At 37.3% G+C, this 26,893-nt stretch overlaps 2 protein-coding genes across 10 annotated transcripts in view; one reads left to right on the plus strand and one right to left on the minus strand.

The window, feature by feature from the left end:
* Positions 1-26,893, plus strand: part of LOC125225606 (septin-7) — a 108,552-nt gene that overhangs the window by 60,336 nt on the left and 21,323 nt on the right. For 6 of the 8 annotated variants that reach the window (XM_048129393.1, XM_048129392.1, XM_048129391.1 and 3 more), the window contains 8 exons: positions 2,051-2,306; positions 6,926-7,118; positions 8,759-8,927; positions 12,090-12,168; positions 12,740-12,877; positions 13,172-13,254; positions 13,827-13,867; positions 15,248-17,082. In XM_048129393.1, coding sequence (XP_047985350.1) covers positions 2,051-2,306; positions 6,926-7,118; positions 8,759-8,927; positions 12,090-12,168; positions 12,740-12,877; positions 13,172-13,254; positions 13,827-13,867; positions 15,248-15,288 — 1,000 coding nt within the window. In that variant the 3' untranslated portion in view covers positions 15,289-17,082. Of the gene's footprint in view, positions 1-2,050; positions 2,307-6,925; positions 7,119-8,758; positions 8,928-12,089; positions 12,169-12,739; positions 12,878-13,171; positions 13,255-13,826; positions 13,868-15,247; positions 17,083-26,893 lie in introns of those variants that run through there. The other 2 variants (XM_048129387.1, XM_048129388.1) reach the window with 2 other exon arrangements.
* Positions 21,467-26,893, minus strand: part of LOC125225605 (alpha-catulin) — a 132,733-nt gene continuing 127,306 nt past the window's right edge. For both annotated transcript variants that reach the window (XM_048129384.1, XM_048129385.1), the window contains one exon: positions 21,467-25,177. In XM_048129384.1, coding sequence (XP_047985341.1) covers positions 25,043-25,177 — 135 coding nt within the window. In that variant the 3' untranslated portion in view covers positions 21,467-25,042. The remainder of the gene's footprint in view (positions 25,178-26,893) is intronic.

Consider the following 26,893-nt stretch of genomic DNA (forward strand, 5'->3'; position numbering starts at 1 on the left):
GTTTCTATACTGTTCAAATGTAGCCATTATTGATTATCTTTACAATCCAGCAACCAGAGGCGGCTCGCGGCTGTAATTTGTGGGTGTTCACTCAAATAATCATCGTAAGGCCCAGGGTCCTACATGTATGTAGTAACATAAGCAACACTGTTTACTGTGTATTTGTAATTCCTATTACAACGGCATAAAGTCTAGTGTTCCTGTTTGTACTTATTCAATGTGATTAAATTTAAATCATATTAAATTGGCTCAGAGATGCATTTATTTTCTTTCCTTCAATTTTCCAACAAATGCCTGAACTATAAGTTAAAATTTCAATGAAAAATATTCTTTATTTAGTTTATATAGCTGCCCAGCTTCAGGGTTAATAACAGTAAAACATAAAAATGAATAGACGAAAACTGCAGTTCATTCAGTAAATGAATGCGGGATTGTGAATGTTTTTTTTTATTTTCATCGAAAGATGTAATAAGTCACTGACGCCGGTATCGGTCCATGCACACTCACCACCTCCGCCGTCCGCGCCCGCTCCAAATAAAAGACATGGAAAGCAAAACAGTTTTTTCACATCCACATTAACCACGGTGTTTTTTCATACTGTTCCGTTTTAAAAACACGTGTAAAAGTTTTGGTTTTTGAAAAACATATTTGCGTAAGTTTAAGGTCGGGCCGCGGTGGTCCTTTAGATTTTAATTCTAATCGCGTTGCAAAAGTTTTTTCACACTCTTTTATAAATGTCACATTGTATCCATCCATTCTCACACACTTGCAATAAAAACAATTTAATTATGCGGTTTCAAAATAAGGCAAAATTGTATTCCCGCGCGTGCCTTAAAACTTGTTTATCTAGTGTTTACTAACAATTAACAAAATAGCGCGCGAAATACGCGGGTCGCGGATGACCGCGACGAATTTCGCGCCTGCGCGGTGCAACCGAGACGGTAATCAAGGACAAACGCACAGACCTATATCGAGATAGAAGGATAAAGCTTGGCGGTTGACAGGGAGACCCATCGTGTAACATTTCGCATTGATTGGTGTTCTTATTATGATTGGATTATCCTAGTTAATTATTAATGTAGTTTAGAATATTTATAATATAAGTTAGTTTAAGATTTTTGCATGGATGTATTTGTAATTTAATTTGTGTTGCATACTTTTTAATCTGTTGAATAAACAGATAAATACTTGATATCACGAATATGAATTGACTCGACAGTTTGAATTCATGGCTTATTTTTACATCGCTCGTACTCTAAGAACAAATCAATTTATTTTCATTACATATACATTATTCTAGCATTTATTTCATGTTTATAGGTCGCTCGTTTTGAACGCACGCCAAATCGAACTCGTCATATTAAAACCGCAATGGAAAACTAATTTTGACATCCAATCGTCGAGCAGACTGCCGTTCGCGGTACTAAATAGGATACTTTTTCTTTCTATCTTGATATAGCTCTGTGGTCAAACGTTCCTAGGAGCGGCGCTCCAGATTTACCTAATATTTCATACATAATCTTCTGTCTCACGCGCGGAGCTATGACTAAACTTCTCTTTCGCTCTTACTGAATTTCGTATTAGAGAATGTACTGAATATTTCTCCATAGGAGCGCAATTCAAAGCGCTCCGTTGAGCGCGGTGCGTATGAAATTGTATAAGAAGGGAATTGGCGGATTATAATATAGACTGTTTAATGAACTTTTAAGAAATATAAGTAAGTAATTGTTTGATTGGACTTTTTTGCGATAGTTTTTTATATAGTATAATACATTAATTTGAGGTACCATAATTGATGTATTACTATAGTTTAATTGTGATTATTTTTGGGAGTGCACCGCACAAGCGCTCTTTAGGGCAAGCCGCTACTGCCAGCAACAGAAACTTATATGACAAATGAACATTATTACATTTACAATTCTACACTTGCGTATTTGCGGTTGCGCAAATGCGCACACACAAAAATAAATAATAGAATACTAGCTTTTCTACAAACACGTAATTTCTTTAACCTATAAAACAAACTAACCAGACATGTTCTTATTTCCAGTTGGCAACCGATAATCGACTTCGTAGAATCGAAATACGAAGAATTCCTAAACGCAGAGTCCCGAGTCACACGGAAAGCGGCGCCGGCAGACACTCGCGTACACTGCTGTCTGTACTTCATCGCGCCCAGCGGGCACGGACTGAAGCCTCTGGATGTTGAGTTTATGCAGAGGCTGGGCGATAAGGTCAACATCATACCGGTCATCGCGAAAGCTGACACCATGACGCCTGAGGAATGCAAAGACTTTAAAGAACAGGTAACTTTTTTATTAGTCTGTCTTTTGTTATTAGTCTGTCTGTACTTCGTCGCGCGCAGCGGGCACGGAGTGACGCCTCTGGATATTGAGTTTATGCAGAGGCTGGGCGATAAGGTCAACATCATACCGGTCATCGCGAAAGCTGACACCATGACGCCTGAGGAATGCAAAGACTTTAAAGAACAGGTAACTTTTTTATTAGTCTGTCTTTTGTTATTAGTCTGTCTGTACTTCGTCGCGCGCAGCGGACACGGAGTGACGCCTCTGGATATTGAGTTTATGCAGAGGCTGGGCGATAAGGTCAACATCATACCGGTCATCGCGAAAGCTGACATTATGACGCCTGAGGAATGCAAATACTTTAACCCTTAATTTGGCAGACATAGAAACATTAAAAATACCGTTTTTTTTTGTTGAATACTATTTTTATGGGTCATAAGGAGCCCCGAAAAAATAATGAAAAAAATCATAATCTTTCAGTTTTTCAGGAAAATTATGTTCGGTGTGGCGAACACTGCCAGCTAATCAAGAATTAAAAGTGTGAAATAATTTGCTGTATAAATGTTAAGAAACATACAAATTTTTCGTAGAAAATGAACATAAAAGTATTGTCTACACTTTGTGTGCCCTTTTTGTACTTTGTGACCCCGAAACTAGACCTCCTTCGTAATGTTGACACCGAATATCCAATACTCTTGGACACGGTAAGGGGAATGTCCTGGAATTTAGGCGTTATGTTATGTCAAATGGGGTTTTATATGCGGAAAATGCGCAAAACTTCTTACTGGGGTTCAACTAGACGAGATTATGTTTACTCAACTCGGATACCTGCTCAAGAGAGGCATCGATTTGAGACACAATTTGCATTCTGCTTTCCAAAACCTGCTCACGATAGCCATTTGCACGACCTGTGTACTGGCTATCATCTGTGCTGCCATCCGCATAGCAGCAATAGATATTGCTAGTTTCTAGCTTATCATTGATATGAAGGATGAACCGGGTCGGTGATAGGATAGATCCTTGGGGTACACCTCCGTTAATGGGCCGGTTTTCTGAGTATTGATCGTCGATGAAAATTGAAATGCTTCACCCAGGTAGAAAGCTGGCGACCCACGTGCAAAGCCTTTCTGGGAGCCCGTACGAGGGTAGCTTGGGGAGATGCGTCTTATGATAAACTCTATCAAAAACCTTAGGTAGCGATATCTAGGCTGACTGCCAGTACCTCTCCCTTGTTCTCAATGGCGGTGGCCCAACTATAAGTATACCAAAAGATCACCATCGCCACGACCATGGCGGAAGCCGTATTGCCGGTCACTATAATCTGGTGTTCTTCAGGTACGCCAAGAGCTGGTTATTAACCACTTACTTCATTGCCTTGGAGAGAAGAGAGGTTCTCTCATCTGGGCCTCAATGGGCCGTCGGTGTGTAGGGTTTGTGCGATCACCCTTCTTTGCGGTTGGATGGACTGAAGCAGTCTTTCAGGATGACGAGCATTTACCTGAGCAGTATGAATGCCAAAAAACGCGAATTAAAACTGGGGATAAGCTCCGCAGCGCACGTTTTCAGCACAATAGCTGGAATACCCTCAGGCCCATTGGACTTATTGACAACGAGGGCAAAAAGTGCATGCCTAACTACACTGAGTGAAGCGAACCTCGGATGAGAGTATTGAGAATTTTTTACTTGGATGAATGATAATGGATGAATCTACTCTTAGAAAGTATTTTTGGGGAAGAGGGAAAAAGAAAAGGGGTCTGAATCCTCGCTGTAGGACCTTCCTGATGCACATCCATCGCGGTTCAACACGGTAACGCGGCGAGAACAGGGATAGGTACTTTTGCATCGGGATGTGCGTAATTAGGTTAGAACTTTAGCTAATCATTTTTTTTATTTAGACGTCATATTAATGTAATTTAATTTACTTTTGTGCTCTTTTGTGAAATAAAAATTTGGTATAAGGTCCACCGATAAGTTGGCAATGTTCGTCACACCGAACATGCAACCCTGGAATTCAAACACTGCGTAGCTGGCGGTGTTCGCCACACCGAACATGCAACAAACCTACTATTTCACTGTGAAGATGGCAGTGTTCGGTACCACGAACATGACTTTTTAAGTGTCACTGTCACTAAATTAAGACTTACACTAAACTAGAAACTCTTTAGTACGATTAATTACCTCATTGGTAACCGATAAATGTCGTTTTTATTAATGTGGCACCATAAAAATCTAATAAAATGTCATAAATAACTTGATGATACTTCGCGGTTGCCGTCTTGCCGCGATTTTGCGTGCACTGCTGACATACGAATATTGTGACAGTAATGAATTAATTTTCTACCAATTAAAACATTACAATGCTACAATTTGAGTCGAAAGAAATATAAAAAAAGACGAAAATGTGACCAGTAGATTTTTTTGAAATGTATGTTCGCCACAGCGAACACTGTCCAATTAAGGGTTAAAGAACAGGTAAGTTTTTTTGAGATTAGGTAATCGATAGTCGACTTGGTGCATACTCGGGTCTATTACTGCTGTCTGTACTTGATCGCGCCCAGCGGGCACGGAGTGAAGCCCCTGGATGTGGGGTTCATGCAGAGGCTGGGCGATAAGGTCAACATCATACCGGTCATCGCGAAAGCTGACACCATGACGCCTGAGAAATGCAAAGACTTTAAAGAACAGGTAAGTTTTGTAGTGCCATTGTTAACTGGCATTTAATGCCTACTGTTAAGAGTGTTTAGTAGGTACTTATTGTGTTTCCTATTTATTCCGCCAAAAAAAAAAGATAGTGGCTATAATTGCTAAGGACTGTATCGTTAATTATAGGGACAAAACAAACCTCGTCTAAATGTTGACATGTGCATAATTTTGTATTATTATGGCCCGAGAGTATGATCTGAAGGTATTGCTAAGTACTATTTGATATAAGAAGGTCTGCTATTTTTTTTATTTTATAGACTTTATGGTACTTTCATTAAGGTCTAGCAAATAAATTTTGGACAACCCCTAATCTGGCTTAATTTGAGAATATCTCAAAGACTCTTTGTACGATTTCGACAAACAAAGGTTAATATGCTGCCAAAATATGTTTTTTAAGAGTCCTCTTCATGGTTGTTCAATTGGGTACTTGCAGAATAAATGCGGTGAATTTATATAATTAAAAAAAACGCATTTTTGAGCAACGTTCCGGATTGCCGTAAATTTTTGATACAAGCAGGATGAGAGAAATAGATAAAAAAAATTAGGCATAGGCCAATGTCTAATAGACATTCATGGTGTTTGAACAGTGCCTAAACCAGATCGATATAAACAGTGTATGATAGTTAATTTCGACATCAAAGTCGGAGTTAGCGTAAGCGCCATGCCATATTCTCTAAATGGCCGCCATACACAGATCATGAACTTTATTTTTTTAAAATAACAGTGGCTAGACTATGTCTAGATATTCTGCTTTGTGGATCATGTGTCGTTGAGGTTCGCACTGTACAATTTTTTTTCGCAATTGTGTCGTCTTGTACGCACTTTGTGAATTTTCTAGTAGCATTTGTCCGAAATCGTAATCGGTACTCGGGAGGATTAAGTCAATGCTGTCTAAACCACATGTTTTACGTTGAGTTTTTAGGACAAAATGCGTACCTTATTATGTGCCTTATTAAAGCCCATGTCTTGTTATAAGAAAAAAATATAATAGCAAATAAATACGGCTACTCAAAGTTGTCTCCATATTTAACGATACAGTCTTTACCTATAAGGGACTGGTCTTCCAAGGTCCATAATTAGGTCAGCAAGTGTAAATTAACTCACCTACTTCTTCTTTGTACCTAACTAAAGGGTTAAGAAGGCTTTTCCAGCTCACTTTTGCAGATATATCATTTTTTAACGCGTAGAATTGCTGTAAATTCTCTATATGTGCAGTCTTAGAGACAAAGTTTGCATCGTTCCAATCCACTTACTCATTATGCAGAGTACATTATCTGCACCAGTAAGCGCACACATTATTTATAACTTAACTTTACAGTAAAACGGAAATAACACCGTTTTGCTAGTGTCGTCTGCTACTTCTAAATATAACGTCGTTCAACATGTCCGTTTAATTCAGTTCCTATTTTGAGAATATCGGCCTGCATTCAACGAATGTTAAATTCATCTGTATTTTATTCCATGGTAGAATAAGTCATCACAGTAACCTAGTGACATCGCGGACGAATCTCATGACTACGTCGCGTTACTATTGAAACCCATCTCACACTGGTATTTTTTGTTTGCCATTCTCTACTCAGTCCAATTGAAAATGGCGTCGCTGAAACGAGGCGTCGAAAAACGAGCAGACTGACGTTTGTCGGGCTAGTGTGAGGTGGTTCGATTTATTTGTTTTCATGCAATCAATATCTACTTCAGATTATTTATTACTTTTTTTCTAATGCCACTTCTATTAATATCACCTAGGGAAAAGTCGGTATTCGTACCTAATGTAAACTCTGATCAAATCTTCGTAACCAAACCATCTACAGCGTTGGAATTATTAAATTATTACTTCTCTCCTATTTATCTCTTACTTAAATCTACTACCAGCGGTATCTACTACCAGTTTTAACGAAATTCCTCTTCAATTCCAGATAATGAAAGAAATCGCTCAACACAAGATCAAGATCTACGAATTCCCCGAGAGCACAGGCGAGGAAGGCGAAGGCGCGGAGGCGGGCAAGCTACGCGCGCGCGTGCCCTTCGCCGTGGTGGGCGCCAACACCGTCATCGAGCAGGACGGCAAGCGAGTCCGCGGCCGCAAGTACCCCTGGGGCGTGGCGGAAGGTAACACACCTACATACTCATTATGAAACAGATCGCTCAGCTGACAAGACGAGCAAGCACAGGTACAGGCGAGGAAGACGAAGGCGTACCAACCCTAAGAAGCAACTGAAGGCAAAGAGGATCGAGTATTATAGAGAGTTACTGTCCAAGTAAAATGTGTAATCACAGTGCATCGACTGCCATCTCTCGACACGAGCTTAAAACTTTTGAACCTCAATTTTGACAATTTGGTCCATATTCTTAGCTTGATATGTGTTAAAATGACAAATATTAATATTTGCGCCATCTAGCCGAGCGTTCCTCAAAGGTGTAACGCCATCTAGGCCACCATACCTTTTTCTCTATGGCTTTGAGGTACGTTTTTTTCTTAGACTTTATCCGTCTATGCGGAGTTACATATGTCTTTGCTGAAGGTAAGGAACACTTGGACATGAACAGAACACACCAAACACAGCGAACAGAGAAACAGAGCGTACCAAGATCTACGCATTCCCCAAAAGCATGGATGAGGATTGAGGAAGGCGAATTTACCCCTGGAGATGTTTATTATGAACCTTTATCTTTAAACTAGACTCGGGTAACAGGCAGACAGGTTGATTGAGCCAAATATCATAATCACAGCACAAAACTAGGCGCCTAGACGACGACGACGAATAGAGACGCCTTCTATCTTCTTGTATCAAACTTTTAGCAGTTGCCATATGCAGTAAACACAAGAAAAACACGTCTCTCTGATTTCTACAGACACGAGCTTATTGGTGTCATTTTAAATGATTAAACTACATCATATCCATTTTAAATTTTGCATGTTAAATGCATGTCCTTCGCTTAATTAGTCGCAAGGAAGCGAATAGAAACTTCAGTTAAAAACACGCAAATTGTTTTGAAATCGTTAGCCCTGGCAGATGACGAAATTAATTAGTCCATGTACATCACCGACTTTTGTGGTTACAAAATATTGAAATTGCATCATACTATCTGGCACTATAAAATTAATATCTATCAAGTCGGTTTTATACGTGTAAACTGAAACTAAAATAAATTGTGATTGGTGTTAGCTTATACTATAGACGTATAATTGACTGGAGCGACGGTGCGCGTATTGGTCATTGGGTATTGGCCAGGTCGCAATTCTCAACCGAAGCTTGTAAAATGTTGTGACCAGGTTCTATAATTAAATAATTATTTTTTGTCGGTTCAATTTTTGGAACTTGTTGACATTGCCATAAATGAATTAAGCGCCAATAGCGTCTATAGCATTTAATACCATCGTGACCTGATTGTAACAATAACTTCAACTTTTGCGTTTTGTAAGCTTATAACGAAGGCCTACATCTCAGAGCCATTAGTGCTAGATTAGCTAAACTAGCTAATGATTAATCGATGTCACGATATTTTACAAAATATTTACTGATTTTCTTAGTACAATCACAGTATTTATAGATCTACTGGACTGGACAGTAGCGGAATTAAAATTTGAAGGAATTTTATTGACAGACCAGATTTACATCAAAAATGCATTTTAATTAAATTAGTACAGTGTTGGCCATATCTCACACTACTTGAAGGCCCAAAAGGATATTGACGGCCGCACCTTGCCCACCACTGCTCTAGTCTTAACTGTCTGTCTGTGTTTCCAGTGGAGAACCTCGAGCACTGCGACTTCCTGGCGCTGCGCAACATGGTGATCCGGACGCACCTGCAGGACCTGAAGGACGTGACGAGCTCCGTGCACTACGAGAACTACCGCTGCCGCAAGCTCGCCGGCCTCTCGCACGACGGCAAGCCGCACAGGATCAACTCCAACAAGTACGTCAAACACTACATCTACTCATATACCATTATTGTTAAATCTCTATCATCTCTCATCGTCTCTGGTTTATTTATGGTCGTATCAAGAAGGCACAAATGGAATCTATGATCGTGTGAGTGAGCGGTATCAAGACGCTCGACGGCCACCATTTTATAGGTTTAATGTAATCAGATATTTGCATTCATTAATTTGTTACATTTGTGTCTGTCAGATACAGATACAATTCTATCAAATATTTCTGTATTAGCCTGAGTATTTTTCTGCTAATTAAACCAAAGATGTTGTATAGGTCTTAAAATTGGGTGGAGTGAGAGAAATAATTGACTATGAGGATTGAGGATCGATGTCCAAATATATGATGTTGTGTGTGTTAAGGACGCTTAAACAAGCAGCACGATCGACGGAACAGATTTTTTTTTACAATTTTCAATAAAAAATGTATTGAACGTTGTTTCTCTCACCCCACTGGGCCACATCATCCTACGTACTTAGCAATTTAGAAATACATAATTATATTTTGGGCTAAAATAATAAAATTAACTTACGTTGAATTCAAAGCGATCGATGCTTTCTTTATATAAAAAACATCTGCCTAATTCACAGACAAATATGAAGTCACTATAAGAGTTATTTTCCGAAGTCCTAGGCATGGTTTAGACCTAACAACCTATATAGACCGGGTTGCTTTATTCGTATTTTACGTATAATATTATACATTAACTAACATGTTTCGACTGATACTGCAGTCACCGCTTTAAAGGTGACCAGACTTCTTTCACTTATACAAACAACATGTGAAGTTCTCAGAAACAAGGTTCCGCTTTGCCAGTTGTCAATAAGGACAAATTTGAACAGTGATGCTTTATAGACAACTGATAATTGGTGCCTTATGTCTTATTCGTCTCCCCACATTTATCGACTCGAAGCTTTATGTCTAGACATTAAAAGCTAAAAAGACGTCTTCGCATCGCAAAGCATCGGAAGGCTTTATTTCGTAGACATCATTTTATAACCAGCTATTTTATTGCGTACCGATAGATGCGGAGAGACCCTAAGAACTACACATTTATAAGACGTTCTTCCTAACCATATCTTAACCCAAATATAGTCTTGCGTTGTTCATTGCTGCATGTCTGGTCACCTTCGACTGTTCGCTCTGTCGCTGTCCGCAATTGTGTGCTAACATTTTTATTATTATCCATATAACGTCTACCGATAGTTGCATATAACATTCTTTGATTACGTGAATGTTTTGTGCTTGGGCATGCAGAAATGATACATCATTGTCATGGTCTTATCGTGGGTATTTAACAAATATTTTACTAGTTTAGTTGTTTACCGTAAATTATACATTTACGGAGTTTTTACTTTTATATTTTAAAATTAACAATGTGCCTCAACATCGCTTTATTTACTAAAAATGTTTGATATTACAATACCTGTTTTGAGAGACTAAAATATTTGTCAATATCCAGGAGTATAATCATTAATCATAATTATAACAATTGCGCATCATCAGTGGCATTAATAACATTTAACGTTTGTTGTGGTTTCTTTATTTGTCACCGTTTATGTGTCACCGCACAATGAGTATGTCATATTTCACTTCAACATGCAAAATTGAAAAAGAATTCATGTCTGGGTGGGGTACAGAGGTTATCTCCGCGTAATTTGTATTTGTAACCTAAAAACGCCAAATCTCGAAAGGGATGCAAGGCAATGACTGGTTGAATTTAAGTACATTACAATACGTGTCTGGTTATTCAAAATTATATTCAGCAAAAGCAGGCTACATTGATAGTTGCCTGTAATGAATGATAATGACACTAAACGTAAAAAATACGTATACGTATTCGTTTCAATAAAGCTGTGAGACTACTTAAACACGTGTAACCCCATCCTTGTACATCAGTATCAAGCTGATGCACATGAATTCCTTTTCGACATTGCAAGAACGTCCTATGTGGTCCTGTCTTTAGAATGGCCGCATACACATCTTTTAGAATGGCCGCATTTAGCATATCAAACTTATAATCATTTAAATTAATTTCCAAATGCATTTATATACACGGATGATATACTGTATCAGTGTTCCATTTGAACAACAATTTCTTGCGACATTGTTGCACTATGAATACGTCGTTCTGAATGTTTTACATAATATTACCCTCACCAAGCAGGGTTACGCTAATCGCTATATTATTTTTCTGTATCACACCTCACGTTAATGCCACTGTGTGCGTGTGTGCGAGCACGGCCACGTGTCTAACTATGGTTGTGTTGGTGTTCAGTTTGTGCCCACAAGGACTGATGAACAGTTTCATGACCGTGTGGTAAGTTCCGTCGCACACTGACGTGTGTTTTAACATCACTCATTATCTGCCTTGATTCATGTTTTGACAGCGTCGATGTGCATGCTTACATTTCCCTGAAAGTCCAAGCATGCAAGCATACTTTTTGTTTGGCTATTATAAGGTAGGCTTCAGTAAACACATAAGTGTTTACTGAAGTTTAGTGATTGTCAGTTGTTATGTTGAGAAGTAAACATAGTAAAAACAAACAAATATGAAACAAATGCAAATCATGTTTAGTAATCTATGTCGGTGTGTTGCTATTGTAGTACATTTATTTTAAGATAAACGGACAAATGAACGCGAAGAGCTGACAAGTCACTTCGTTTATTTACTTATTTAGACGTATACTTAGTCCTTATGTCATCATCAATATTTATCCTTATGTCGTCTCTGTAAAAGCAAATTTAACATTGTCGTTGTCAAAATGTTTCTTCAAAGGCAGCTCTGCTTTCACAACTTTTTGAAAAGGGCCTAAAATGTTTCTCTAGCTGTTTGATGGCATTATGGAACACAAAACACAATTGGCTTGTACGGAATTGAGGTTCACAAAACGATTTATACCCCTGAATCCTGTTATCACCAATCATTGAGTAGAAAGTTGTTCGCATGAGTAGTCAGTATTTATTCTTGCTTTAACTCTTTAATGTTGCTTGAAATATCTTAATGCATGTGTTATTTATAATTTGTATTTATGTTCAATGTGTACGGCAGTCGATGTTGTTTCTGATTACAGTTTCAATATTAAAAAATAAGTTAGGACTGTATTGTCTATTCTATAAATTACATTAATTTATTTATTTTCAGGAATCCTCTTGCTCAAATGGAAGAAGAGAAGAGGGAACACGATCTTAAGATGAAGAAAATGGAGAGTGAAATGGAACAAGTTAGTAATAACTAGTTTTTTTAGAGATTGATTTGAAGCCTTCCGCAGACCTTTCGTTTCCATTTCCTGCCGTCCTCTAACAACACAGGCGAGGATACATATAAACGGTCGGTGTATGGACTCTGTAGCATCCGAATGTCTTTTTACTCTTAATAATAGGCTGTAAAATATATGTCGCCCGCGCCTAAATTTGCGGGTGCCGCGTATTATTATGTTGACTTGAAATAATAACAATGTTTCTCAGTGTATAGTATTTTCGCGAACCGTTTGTAAGATTGTGATTTCAGGGTGCGTAGCCGAATGGCACAAACGCTCACGAAACGAAACGCTAGTAGATATCTATCTCTATTGCTCTCGCGTATTGGCGCGACAGAGCCGGGCCAACTTTCGCGGCGTTTCGTTTTCGTTTCGCGTCGGAGAAGTGCCATTCGGCTACGCGGCCTGAAAAGCATACGGTTAGTTCGGCATGAACTACTCAGTTTCGCTGTCGAACTTATTTTGCCTTGAGTTCGTTATTTTATTATAATGTTCAGCGATTCGATAAGGAAAGTAAACGTTTGTGTTCGTGCAGGTGTTCGAGATGAAGGTTCGCGAGAAGCGCGCCAAGCTGAAGGAGTCGGAGGCGGAGCTGGCGCGGCGCCACGAGGCCACGCGCCGCGCGCTCGAGGCGCAGGCGCGCGAGCTGGACGAGCGCCAGCGCGCGCTGCAGGTCACACATACGCCACTAACATATGTCCGGATTCGAATTCGTTAATTACTAAATCCAATGGTTTTTCGTTCTCTTCTATTAAAAAGGTACACTATTTGTGGAAACTCAATGATAAAATGTTTAAACATAAACTAATTACTAACTCCGAAAAAATCAGATCACATATAGTAAATCATTATATTATTTAATTTATTTAATTGTTTATTAAATAATAATAAATTTAATTTTTGAAAACACGCTCGTTAAACATAAATACCCTCGTCGAAAATATATCAATTCGCTCTCTTCTTTCAGGCGGAGCGCGCCGCGTGGGAGCGGGATACCGGCCTCTCGCTCGACGACCTGCGCCGGCGCTCACTCGAGGCCAACAGCAAAGAGTAAGCTTTCATCATACATTACACCGATCAAATATACAAGTCCATGTAAATATATGAAAGAAGAAACTGACTGGCTGACTGACTGACATATCAACGTACAGCCGGACCCGCCGGTCCTAGAGATTCAAAATTTGGTAAGAAGGCTCCTTATAAGGTGTAGAGGAGCACTAAGAAAAGATTTTTCGAAATTCGCCTCCTAAACGGGGCTGAAATAGGGGTCCAAAGTTTGTATAGGAAAACAAGATTAGATTTGTACGCGGGCGAATTCGCAGAAAAAAGCTAGTTTAAGATAGATCACCAGTACACCTTATCTTATAAAACAAAATCGCCCGCATCTGATCTCAAATTAAGACTGTTTAATAATACCTTTTATACATAATATTGTCTTCGGTTACCGCGATAGTTACTCATGAAATAAAACTATGGAAACGGATTAAATCGCGTATAATGAATTTATAATTCATCCCAACGTTTCATTCATTATACGCGATTTAATCCGTTTCCATAGTTTTATTACCTTTTATACAATTAGAACAACTTTTTGTACTAACATTCCATTGTTTCGATTTCAGGACGGTCGACGGCAAAGACAAGAAGGACAAGAAAAAGAAAGGTTTGTTCTAAGTCTGCGCTGTCGTGACTCGTGTCTCACCCACCGTATGTCGTCACTAACGACCGACACTAACCCGACGGCAGTGCGACAACAGCTCTCGTTACTTACATTATGCCGCTAGCCCAGTATCCACCACGTTTAGGCCATTTACTTACATATTATAACGTAAAGACTGGCCTTAAGTGACTCTGCTGTGAACCAAGCGGGCAGTGTAGGTCAACTTGACACGTTATGTACCAATCGCGTTATAACATTCCACCATGGCATAACGAACGAGTCTTCAGATTTTTTAAATCTTTGGCCAAGACAAGGCATACAATATCAGTGCGCACAATAATTGTACCAGAAATAATGATACAGTGAACAATTTGAACATGTTCGTGTGTTAACAGTCAAAAGAGTTACAAGTGCAAAGGTAAAACGTTGTGGAGTAATATATTCTCGGAGTGTTTTTGATAGCTGAAATATACGGCGTTGCACATTTGCGGTTGTATTTTGGACAATCTACAAAGCACGCGTTTAGTTTTCATGCTATGTACTTCGTCAATGTTCTTCCCATAAATTGTCACTGCGAAGTGTGAAAACTTAACCAAACTCTGCCGTTCATCGCTGTTGAGATCAGTTGTTAAGATATTCCTACAATTTGTTACACCATTCTGTACTAATAGTACTTTTATCTATGAAATGCGAACTATGGCCTATCGTGTGAATGCTGGGCTGTAAGGATATCTGCAAATACATGGCCATTCATTGTGTATCATGTGTAAGAAAACAAAGTACCCAATGGCCATACTGCAAATATTATCAACATGGTGGCATTCTCGTTTTCACATTGCGGTCGTCACTTAACACACCAAACGGTCTAGCTAGCCTTAGATCTCAATACTTGTGTTTCTTCTAAAATTTCGATATCTCTATGTATAGTTTGTAACTACATTGCTCCAAGCCTACAGTAACTACCAGTTTTTAGGCAGTCGAAATTGGACAAGAAACGTAAGTTTCTAATAACCTGTATGTATGAATTGTCATTTGTATTAATTCTGGGATATTGTGCCATTTTCAGCGTTGTGACGGGTGTTGCTAATAACTGTAGACTTCAGCGATTGCACGTTTATATTGTGATTGTTTATGGATCAATGGTGTATATTGCTTTGTCTCTTGTTGAACGAGTAAGATGTCTTCGTATCAATTCTTAACGTTTTCATAATTTACAATAACTTATCTTTGTAATGAAATCTTTACAAGTCGATGGTTTAACGCCTGATGTATTCGTTGTAAATATCAGTAAGTAGAATTAATTTCATGTTTAATTTTCTATTTAATATTTCTATTTATCGAAATTAATACTACGTATATTATATTGGCATATTTACATTTCAGATTGGTCTTTTAAGGGTGTCACATCCGGAATAGCTATATAATATTGGTAACAACCCGATATGAGGCACCACATGTATTACGTGTAAGAAGTAGCTCTATGATTGTAGCATAATTGAACAACGATTTATTAAAGACTATCTGCTGGGTGTAACCATGATATATCACTTTACAAACTGACACAGGTTTCTATACGAGATTACTTTTTGTATGTATTTTATAAGTTTTTTCCATGACAAAGCATTTATATGATAAGTGAGGCCTAATTTTGTACGACTTGTGTTTCAAAGGAATTTTGTAGAATGAATTTTACAAGGTGGTTTACTGTTTTGGATCCGTTTTTAAATTACTGTATCATTGACGAAAGTTTGCACAAACAGTTCTTTGACACATTATGATTCGACATTAACGTCCACGAAGATGCCAAATAGCTTGTAATGGTCTGCGTAAGGCCTCGGTCTATACAATATTGTATTTAACAAGTATTTTACGGGAGCTGTATTATCAAATACAAGTATAAACATCGATTTGACTTCTCAGCTCAAAAACTGTGTGACATTAAGCTCTAGGCACTAAAATCTTTACTGATAAATATAGCATAATAAAATTTACAAACGCTAGCTGTGAAGAGTTTTATTTTCTGTTATATTTGTAAGTAGAGAAGTACTGTACGTACTGTAGACGTATGAGATATAAATAAAAATTAGAACACCATTCTAAATCTTAACGATAAATTATATAAAAATAATTTTTACTTCGTTTTCAATACATATTTCATACGATTTCTGCTTATTGGAGTGAGGAAGCGCGCTCAAGCGCTCTCGGCTTAGTGATATGGATCATGCTCATAGCTCAGTTGTGACATAGACTCAATAATAGCTAGGTGTTAGTGTTTCAAATATTTGTAACGGAATGGAGTGAGGTTTGTTCACCATTAATATTATTATATTTGATTACCGCGGACATAATACACTTTGTATTTTAAATCACCACTCATATCGTTAAAATATATAAGTTAATAAATATTTAGATAAGACATACGACACCTCGTTCTTTTTTGTTGAACTTCGATATACCTACATGTAGAATTTCTATTTATTGTGATTATATTCTTTAATGTATTGCATACTCGCATTTATTTATGTAAATATTCTTGTTTTGTAGTCACTACACATGGGACATAAAGTATAATATCAAGTTATTCAATAGGACTGGTGACTGCGAGTTACTATTATGAAACAAATCCTTTTTGAGCGTTTGTTTCGAATGGTCTTTACACATTTTTAGAAGATACAGCAGATTTTGATGGTGTTGCTGGTTATCTCATACATGATCTCTTCCAAGTAACCGGGAATATCATAAAAAACCTATATTTTCAAAAATGTGTACTAAAGTGAGGCGAATAAACCTCTGAAATGTTTCAGGGCGCTTAGACTAGTGGCTAATCGTTTCCGCTCCGCAACATATCGCAAGTTATTTCTATCTATCGCTCTTTCGTATTAGTGCGTCAAAGAGAGATACCTACCTACGATACGCTACGGTGTGTGAACGATGGGAATCTTGTTTACGCAGCCTGACACGCATAATCGTTGATCAGTAATGCCATGGTTTAATTATATTTAATTCCTATAACGCAGTATTGACTTCCGCATTAAGTAAGGAGTTTAGTAGTAAGATTATGCTTAATTTTGTATTTTGTGTAGGGCCGCGGCCCACTTTACCATACTGATCATTTGCTTAGTCATAGCGAGGATTTGTGATGTATGCGGGACGAAGTTCAGCCGGTGTAATATATTGTACCTTTGAATAAAATATAAATAAATACGTAATATATAGGCGTTAATGTTTTATTCAAACTAACCTTAACCCTAGTCTAGGTAACTTTTTCTGTATCAAGAACACCCAGATGGTATAAATCAAACATAGTGCTCTAAGCTTACGCACAGAAGCTATTGTCTCTGGTGTCATTTACTCATAAATGATAGTAAATGATATATGCGTATTATGTGTCGTAAATACAACTAGTTAGTACTTTCTTTTTTGTCTTAGAAATAGTCATCCGTCAAAGAAACAGAATATTATTTTAGAGATATTTGCTTAGCTGGTGGTACTCATCTGGTTTAAAATTATTGTTGACTATGGGGTGGTCTCGATGTCGGGTATTTAAATAAAATTCAATATTTTCGTATGAATTTGTTTTTAATTAGTGATTTATTAGATCACGTACACAGTGTTATACATTCCTCGATCACATCAAAATACATTCCATAAATTCACGAACCTCAAAATATTCCGTTATGTAAACAACATGACTACATCTAGTATATCATTAATATTTTGGCAGCACTATGGAAAATATACTTCTAATTACTTTAATGAAAATGCAACTTCAAATATATAACAATCACAACAGTTTCATGACAATAGGTTCAATCTTTATTATACACTTAATAAAGTTACATCAAATTGATTTCAAAATATCCGACGACACATGTAACTAAAATGTTTAATTTACAAAGTTACTTATCGGGGTTTCACTCCTTCAGGGTCACCATTTATACATTACATGTAAGAGAATGCCGAAATATATCTATCATTAGATAGGTACTTTGCACCTTATTATAGCATTTTGTTTTATTAGGCTAAACATTTATTAAACTAGTCCTACTCTTTGGTTCATTTATTCCGACTTTGGGACTCCACCTAGGATTTCAAAATGGGACAAATAACACTGAAATTTTAATTTCGCTTTTAAGAAGTTAAAGATTTAGAAAGCTCATTGCAATAAGCTTTGCTATCATTAAATTGTTTAATAAATTAAGTATTTACCTACAGTTGTAAAGATATTAAGTATTTTTGACGTTTGAAAGGGGATCCATCACTTTTCTTGAACCATCATCCCAAACTATTCCATTTCTAAATTACAATTAAATAAGTTTGGTGTTCTTGTTGTCCATTTATTTTAAAAACTACATATTGAAAATTATACAGGACGATGCACTAAATGTCAAGTATCACAAATTATGTATTTTGTTATTCTATTTTTCTATTCTCTATATAACCACTAATCGATTCGATCTGTTATTTTACAAATGGGCTAAATAAATTAGCCTCTTTGTGAAATACGTGATTGAATTTAATATTTAAATGTGATGGAAGTCAATTTATTGTATCGAGTTGAATGCTTCTGCGTGAGGTGATAAGTGGCGACTAGCAAATATACTGAGAAAATTTATAAAGTGCTAAAATCAATTTAAAAATCATATCATAAGTAGCAGTTTCTCTAGATGACATCGATAGCACGATACTAAAATCAAAAATCTCTTCTGATGGTACAATCCCATACAAAGAGTACTCTAACAGGAAAAAAAAAACGATTCAACTCGTTATTAGTGTTTTGATTGAATAAAACATTCGGTACCCATTTTGTTTATAAATATTAAAAGACCTACAAACGATAGTGCACGTGAACGAGTTCAACAATATTTAGGGACATAACTTATCATGGGATTGCAAGTGTACTCAGTCTTATAGGCTGTTGAGATATCTGGAGGTCACAGACCACCCAACGTGTGGGTGTTCTGTGCTGGAGGTATATTGCGATCTTGAACGTGGCCTTTTACTGAAACTGTTTACCTATATGACCTAATTTTTTTGACTTTAGCACTTTACATTTATTTAATTCTAATAAATGGTACTTCTAGAGGCCGCTCGGTACCTTGCCGTCATCGTTAATGCTAGTAGGCCTACTTTCCGTAGGTGTCTACCGAGGCACGTGTGTGTAGTGTAGCTTTATATGATTATTAAGTTGATATCCTATTGTATAAGTCTACTTTCGTTAGGATTTCATATAGCCCTGGTAAAAAATGCAATTTATTCGTAATTGCAAATTATATGATATGGTAATGCGTCTGTTTATTCGTCTTTCTATTTTTCTTCGAAAAGCGTTTTATATATTTTCCAAAGAAACAGACATTTACAAAATACGGATATTTCAAATTTTTTGCTGATCAAGATTTTGGTATTTACTTTCAAAAATAATTATCTATTGATATGCGTTGTTAAATAGCAGAATAACATTTTCTATAATAAAATAACGTCGTTCCTACTTAGTCTACACGCCCTATAAATGGATGGTGATAAGCAATAATGTGTCAACCCACAAAAACTAAAAAAATGAGATTTTAATGCCATGTTATAGCTGGATTTTTAAACTTCTATTTGCAAAAATGACCTTTTCATTTTGAAAATTTTTACTATCCCAAAAGTAAAAAAATAGGTTAACACAAATCCTATATTGTGTGTTGCCTGTTTTGCATTAATGTGTCAAGAACCTTAACTTATTATAGTAATTGGCAGAAGACATATTTAAATTACAATAATGTGTTATGAGGGTTGACTCAACGATTTTTTTACACTTGACTCATTCTTGCAAAACGCAAAAAATGACATAGTTACCCACTATGAGACTTGAATGATTATTGCAAAATGATATTTTATTCGTTGTTTTATGCTACGACCCGTGTTATAAAACATAAGTCATTATTGTTAAATTATATTCGGGTCATAAATTGTTCGTTTTTGGTGTAAGTACCATGACACTATATTGTAAAATATAACTGTTCATATTAATTTATGTTTGAATAAGTTATGACTTAGTCCATTAGTATATTTTTGCACATGAATGGTAAATTCAGTACGAAATTGAATATTTTAAGTCATGAATATACATATTCGTTATTATAATTTGCAAACATTTTTTACAAGTACGTGTTTATATAAAAATCTAATATAAGCTACTATTTTTTTATAATTACTAATTACATTAAGACGTGTTAATGTATGCATAAAAATATTGTTTGATTTTTGAATACTTACTGAATGGTAGTTTATTATTTTGTTAAAGATATTTTATGTTTTGTTCTTGTACAAGTCATGAGTTATTCATAATTTAAATGACTTAGTCTATTTCTTAGCGTAAAAAAATATTTTGTTGTAAATTTTAGATAAGTAGTTTGTTTTTTTTAAAGATGATTATTTGGTTTTTGTAACGATTTTTTGTTGAAAAAGCACAGATAATTTAAATATGTGTCTAGAAATGATCATTACTCTAATAGTTAATTTATAGTATTTTATTCAACAGGCGTTTAAAGGAGGTCAAGAAATATGAGTGGCGTACTTTCCACGAGTATTTTGGAGTCAGTTAAACACCATTGCATACAATACTTTTACAACGACCATGCACTTAGTTTTTAATAGTTTTTTTTAAATAATTCTCGCGAAATTCACACTGTTTCCTGTATTGCAAAGGTTTGCACTGTCAGCTCAGCTGCCCAAAGCCTTCCCGCGCACGCACGCAGACCACGCAGTATCGTTAATGCAATGCGTTGCCATGATTACAGAACCAAACAATGCGTTTTCAGTTTTTTCGATACGCACAATCCTGTAAATGACGAATAACAGTTCGGGAGTAGAAAAATCATTAAAAGGTTTGATTAATAAATAATGTATTGATTCCTACATGACGACCGGTCTGGCGCAGTCGGTAATAGTGACTCTGCCTGCTACGCCGCGGTCCCGGGTTCGAATCCCGGTAAGGGCATTTATTTGTGTGATGAGCACAGATATTTGTTCCTGAGTCATGAATGTTTTCTATGTATATAAGTATTTATATATTATATATATCGTTGCCTAAGTACCCACAACACAAGCCTTCTTGAGCTTACCGTGGGTCTCAGTCAATCTGTGTAAGAATGTCCTATAATATTTATTATTATTTTATTATTTATACCTAATAACATAAGTGACCATGACTGATATGTTACTTAACACTTATAAAGTTAAAAATATGCATAGGTAGAGTATTTTACAATAACAATTTATGTGCTTTAACATGTTTATTTAAGACTCATAGATATTTTTAAACAATTAGCAAAAGTGGGTTAAGTATCATAACACAGTCTTGAAAAAGTTTGACGTCGTCGAACAATTCGCAATAAAAGAAAAGGGCATTATTTCGTCAAATTGAAGTTTGTTTTGAAATTAAGCTACAATAATCACTACTACTGAACGTATTATAGCTGAAAAACACAACAATCTATATAAAAAACAATTTTTTTAAAGAGAAACACAAAAAAATGAGAAAAAATCTTTAGACGCCATTTTCTCAAAATGGTTGGCGTGTGGGTTGACACATTATTGCTTATCACCATCCAAATATAAGATTGCCGTGGTGAATTTGGTCACTTCATTAGGTATATTTTGTTTAATACCAGCGCCAAGTACCTAAATATAATAATTGTTACGTCTTCATTGTTGTTGTGAGATGGCGTCAGTTTAGCCAGATTGAGTCTAATACATTAGGCCCACTTGCACCAACCACTTAACTCAGGGTTAGTGGGCTGTCAACTGTCAAATTCCATATAAAATGGTGGGTTAACCCTCGGGTTAATCCTCCATTTTCGTTGGTGCAAGTGGCCCTTAATGTACTTGCGCTCATTCGTCATAATAAATTGAAGGCGCTGTGATATAAGAAGAGGGCACAGCGCGATTTACTGCGATAATAAAACGCAATCTTTTTTACATGATTGGCTATGGTATTATTTCCACTTACGAGGGCGTAGAGTTTATCGATAATGGCTATAGTTCCGAAGTAATAGCACGTATGATACCTATTATAATGTCGCTAGCTGGATACCTAAGTGTACTATTTACCTATATCATAGTTCACGGCTCGCGGTGAACTCTTATATTATGTACGTAATTACTGAACAGTCAAAGCGGCTCGCGAGGGCACTGGCCAGATGCGAATATGAAGAAATTGCCTCTGCCCATCTAGCACTTAACCGCAACAGTTAGACGTAGATAGGTATTAGATGTCTCAAGATACACGCTCGAATTTCGATATGTATAAATGCTGAGCGTGTCATAGCTAGTGGCATTTAGATAACTACGTATTTTTTTTAAATGTCCTTTTTTTTAAATCTTGAAATGCTAATAAACATACTTGTATAAAGTTAGTTACTGTACACAATTGAAACGCTCGTGTTTAGAACAATTGGGATCATAAACCTCATAGCACATTCATGGAATGTGCACAAAATGTGACCGCACATAGGCATCTATGCTTTTGAGTTAGACGCTACATAGAACTAGAGGACAAAAGACAACCATCCGATCGTCGCATCAGGCAGTACGGCTCGCCTTATACTAATCTTTGAATCTAGATACGTGGCCACAAGTTCGATTCACAACTCTTTATTATAAAGCTTTGTCAAGCTCTTTACATTAACTCGAATATTGTTAGCATATCACTATCCTAATTTCAGAGCTTTAAGTATCTTAACAGGAGTCTAGTAAGTACATAACGGTAAAATTATTTTTGAAGGCAATAAGATTTAAGAGTAGTCGTTTAAGTTACAGTTTAACAATAATATAATAGGTACCTACTATTATATAATTAAAAATTATAGAAAGCCGACATCATTCACGTAGAATTAAAGAGTAAATGCTAAAAATAGGTGTATGAAACATGCGAAGTGTTATATAGACCGTGGACAGGTGAGAGCACGGAGAGGCGAGAGCTATCAGAAAGCATGTACACTACTCCCTCCATAATAATTGACAGATGGCAACACTCGTAACGTGATATGGCGAGACAATCACATCGACGCCTATCCTAAACTAAACGCTTCGAAACATAGGCCGATCGTGCACTATTAGCAATGGCTCTTCAAAAATATATACACATTTATTGTAAGCATAGCCAGCACCTACTACAGGAAATATATTACTTATCCAATGAATAGTCTGACGCTTTGGTACCGGCTATTGTAATCTAGCCCCCAAAAATACCTAAATACTAAATAACGACCCCGTCGTTTTTGGGTAACAATCGATAAATCTAATTAAATTGATATGTTGATTATTGCCGTAACGATATATTAAATATAATTAGCGACAATGCGGATATGGTCTGTGGCATCATGCCGGCGATATGGTGTCAGCTCGGGCACAGAACACACGGCATACTGGGAATGAAAGTCACGCAGTAAATTGGTTTGGCAAGCACAAAGATGCGTCCACGTGTATTATGTGCCTTAGCATGCAGCGCGTGCTGCCACCTGCGCAGACCAGGTCTATATAACACCATGCGTTTCGGCGACGTAGGTGCTGCTTGTTAGCAACCAGAGTCAAGTTCCCTTATCTTATTACTTAACATCCCCCGTCGGAAAGATGAAGTACGACATTCAATACAATAATCACGTACACACATGCAACACACATCTATTTGATCCTTTTCACAATCATGCAAATGTCGCCATCCGGACGACGCAGTATTGAAGACATCAACCGGACTAATACCTACGTATGTACACGAACTCGTTGAAAGAGAAACTTCTAGTAATGCGTAAACATCGAATGCGAGTGACGCTGTGTCGTTCTGAAGATGTAAATATTCATTGACGTGATGTTAAGAATAGCGTCTGATTCTGATCTGATGCCAAAGTAATGAAGGAAGCCAAACGTGCATAAATAATAAAAAGTGCAACAGGACCACGGAAGGTGCAGAAGGGTGCAAGTAGGAGAGACAAATAGCTTAAAGACAAACAATCCGGGGTGTGAGGTAATATATATATAGGAAAGTGACCATAGATTAAATACAAGTAGGTTGATAAAAGGTATAAGAAAGGTAGGTACATAGAAGCTTAAGAAAGGGAAACATAAAGAAATAGGAAATACTTTGTACTTATTATTCTGTGTTATTGTATACGTACGTATTTTATTTAACTAGGTAGTGTAACATTATTTATGAGTGTGTAGTTAACAAGTATTTATTGTACGATTTCACTCTTCTCTTACCGATCACAAAATAGTAATAAAGATAAAATTCGTAACGATTGTAACAACTGCATGTAATGTCGATATCTTTAATGCCTGATCCCTAGTCTACGAATACAGTTAGAAATTGCTGTAGAACACAATACTTAGTAGATTATTATTTTTGCACAGCCAAATGCGTCGCGACCGCGCGCTCGCTACCTACTTGTCGCTATGTACTAACTACCTAGTTTATCTAGAAGAAAGTAGACCTCAAGTCCTCGAGAGGGCGCGCTTGTGTGTCGCAAGTGATTAGCCAAAACTTACTTCAGTATTATACTTTAAATTTATCGTACTGTCCATCTTATATTAGGTGTAGCCACCAACCATCGAACAGCCGCGATAACAGCTCGTATCGACTACACTGTGAAACGGTTGACGGCCTTCAGAGTCGGAGTGTAAAATCACATGCATACAGCGCTACCGGGCTTAATCGACAGTAGACGCCGATCCATGTGATCTTTCAGGATACGAACAATATTACGGACGCATCGCTTCGTTATATTTCGTTGTACGACTAATAATAAACTCGATTCTCTCTATCATCACTCGGCCGGATTTCCAGCGATCCAGTTGAAGCGTTTTACAAAATAGAGACTTTTTATCTATTCTTTAAATTTCAAAGATATCAGAAAATACTATAATAGAGTGTATTAGAAATAGTATCTAGCGAAAAACGACTACGAATACGAACATTGCGAATGTAAAATTTCGAGGGAGATATCTACGTGGCGCTATTCATCACCGACATGAAAATCCGATCATCGGTTCACGCGTCACGAGAGCGATGCGACCGCAAGAGAGCGATCCGGCCGACCGTAGGCGACGTTCGTTTTAGAGACGCAGTCTTTAAAACAAGAGGAAGCTGACCCTGGTCCGGCGCGCGTCGCCCTTGCCGCGCCGGCCCATGCCGTACTGTCACATGGCCGTGTCGCCCGAGCTGCCCCCCGGCTTGGCGTCGCCGCCGCCGCCGCCCGCCGCCTCCTCCTCGCGCGCCGGCCCGCGCCCGCGCGCCGCCTCGCCCGCCGACAGCCCCGTGAAGTCCAGCTTGTACTGCACATGGCGACGACACAGTTAACGACCACCTTCATATGGGCGTGCGCACTCACACGAGGACTCGCTATTCGTACGCTATATGTGTTCAATTTTATAGAATTGCACGACGCATGCCGAAAACGTAGGCACTATTCCTTCGATCGAGGCCATTTTGGTCACTTGGTTATACGCGTGTATATCCTCAAAAGAAGACATTTTGATTCGGGATCATGTATAATTATATATAATAGGGTCGGCCGAATAGTTTATTATCGGCTTGCGTTGTGCTTGTATCACTTAGGTACTTCGTCATAGCGAGTCCGAGTGAGAGCTCCATGATACCATCATGCACGCGAAAATAACTGTTTATGCAAAGCAAATTTTTTTATCAGTCCAATCGGTTATTGTCGAAGCTCGATTTCACATCAGAGTTAATTACTGTAGCAAATGTACAATCAGTTTTAACATCATGTTCTAGCAGATGTAAAAATTCACTTTATAAACGGATATGTTATACCACACATACTATTCTAGTCAAAACATTGTATTATTGCAAACAGCACACACCAACAACATTCAAAATTAGCTATATAAGTTACACCACCAATTCAAACAAGTCTACACTAAATCTCGAAAAAAAAGACAACTTAGACAACGTTGGTTTGAATTAGGTACGTATTTATATTTTTAGGGTTTTAAAAAGGTTTAGTATCAACGTAAGTCGTTACGGGTTATTTATTTTCACAGTTCTCACACAGTGTACCTACTTTAACCATTCAATACACTATTTTCACTCTTAAATGTGGATGTTTTGCTCAAATTTGGTTTCCAATGCATAGGGACTCTCTCAGGCATACACAGGGAATACTGAAAAAGGAAAATAAAATAACAAAAACAAAATAACGCACAACGTAAAAGAATCCGTCCGTCAAAAGTGTATGTCAAGTCATTCATGTAGAGTTTAACTTTAGGATAGATTTACACCATTGGTATACAAGTTGGATAGAATATCTTGTATGTTCAATTAGTGATAGCAACCACCATTATATTTTTATGGATAAATAGTAGCTTCTAGCTAGTAACACGTATCCACACCGAATTCTCTACGAATGTGTACGTCCACATAATTCTTAGCGAATATCAATAACGGCAAAGAAAACATCTCTAATGTAGCCCTAAAATGTATGGGCATGATAACACAGACATGCTTCGGTACACTACGTCACAATAACACACAGAAACATGGATACGGGATGTATGAGAGTGCAGTCGAGACAGACCGAGTCGCCCCTTGCTGAGGTTTTGTTTATCGCTTTGTCCAGCGGTATAAGACCCTGGATGTAGGGTACCACCCGGTGCATGGCGATTGGAAAACAAAAACGAAAAATAAAATAAAACATACGTTAAAAATTAAATAATAATGGGGTTGTCGAACTCTCAAATGGTCTATAAATTACTAATCAAAACTAGTATCTAATGAACTAAAAAGATTTATTCTTGTTACGATTGGGCACTGAAAATTAAGCAATTAAATGTATACTGATCTGCCATTTAAGACGTCACCAAGAATAAACCTTGAAACTGAGATCACACTGTTTCACCCGGTTCCCGATTTCTAACAATCACGAATGAAGTAGAATCTTTAAAGTACTTAACAGGTGCAACACTCTGGTGCCTTTTAACCACTCCCACACTCGACTCCCACGGCAAAGGTACCTAAGGAACATTACGTTC

The sequence above is a fragment of the Leguminivora glycinivorella genome, chromosome 4, assembly GCF_023078275.1.
Source record: "Leguminivora glycinivorella isolate SPB_JAAS2020 chromosome 4, LegGlyc_1.1, whole genome shotgun sequence".
NCBI classification, from domain to species: domain Eukaryota; kingdom Metazoa; phylum Arthropoda; class Insecta; order Lepidoptera; family Tortricidae; genus Leguminivora; species Leguminivora glycinivorella.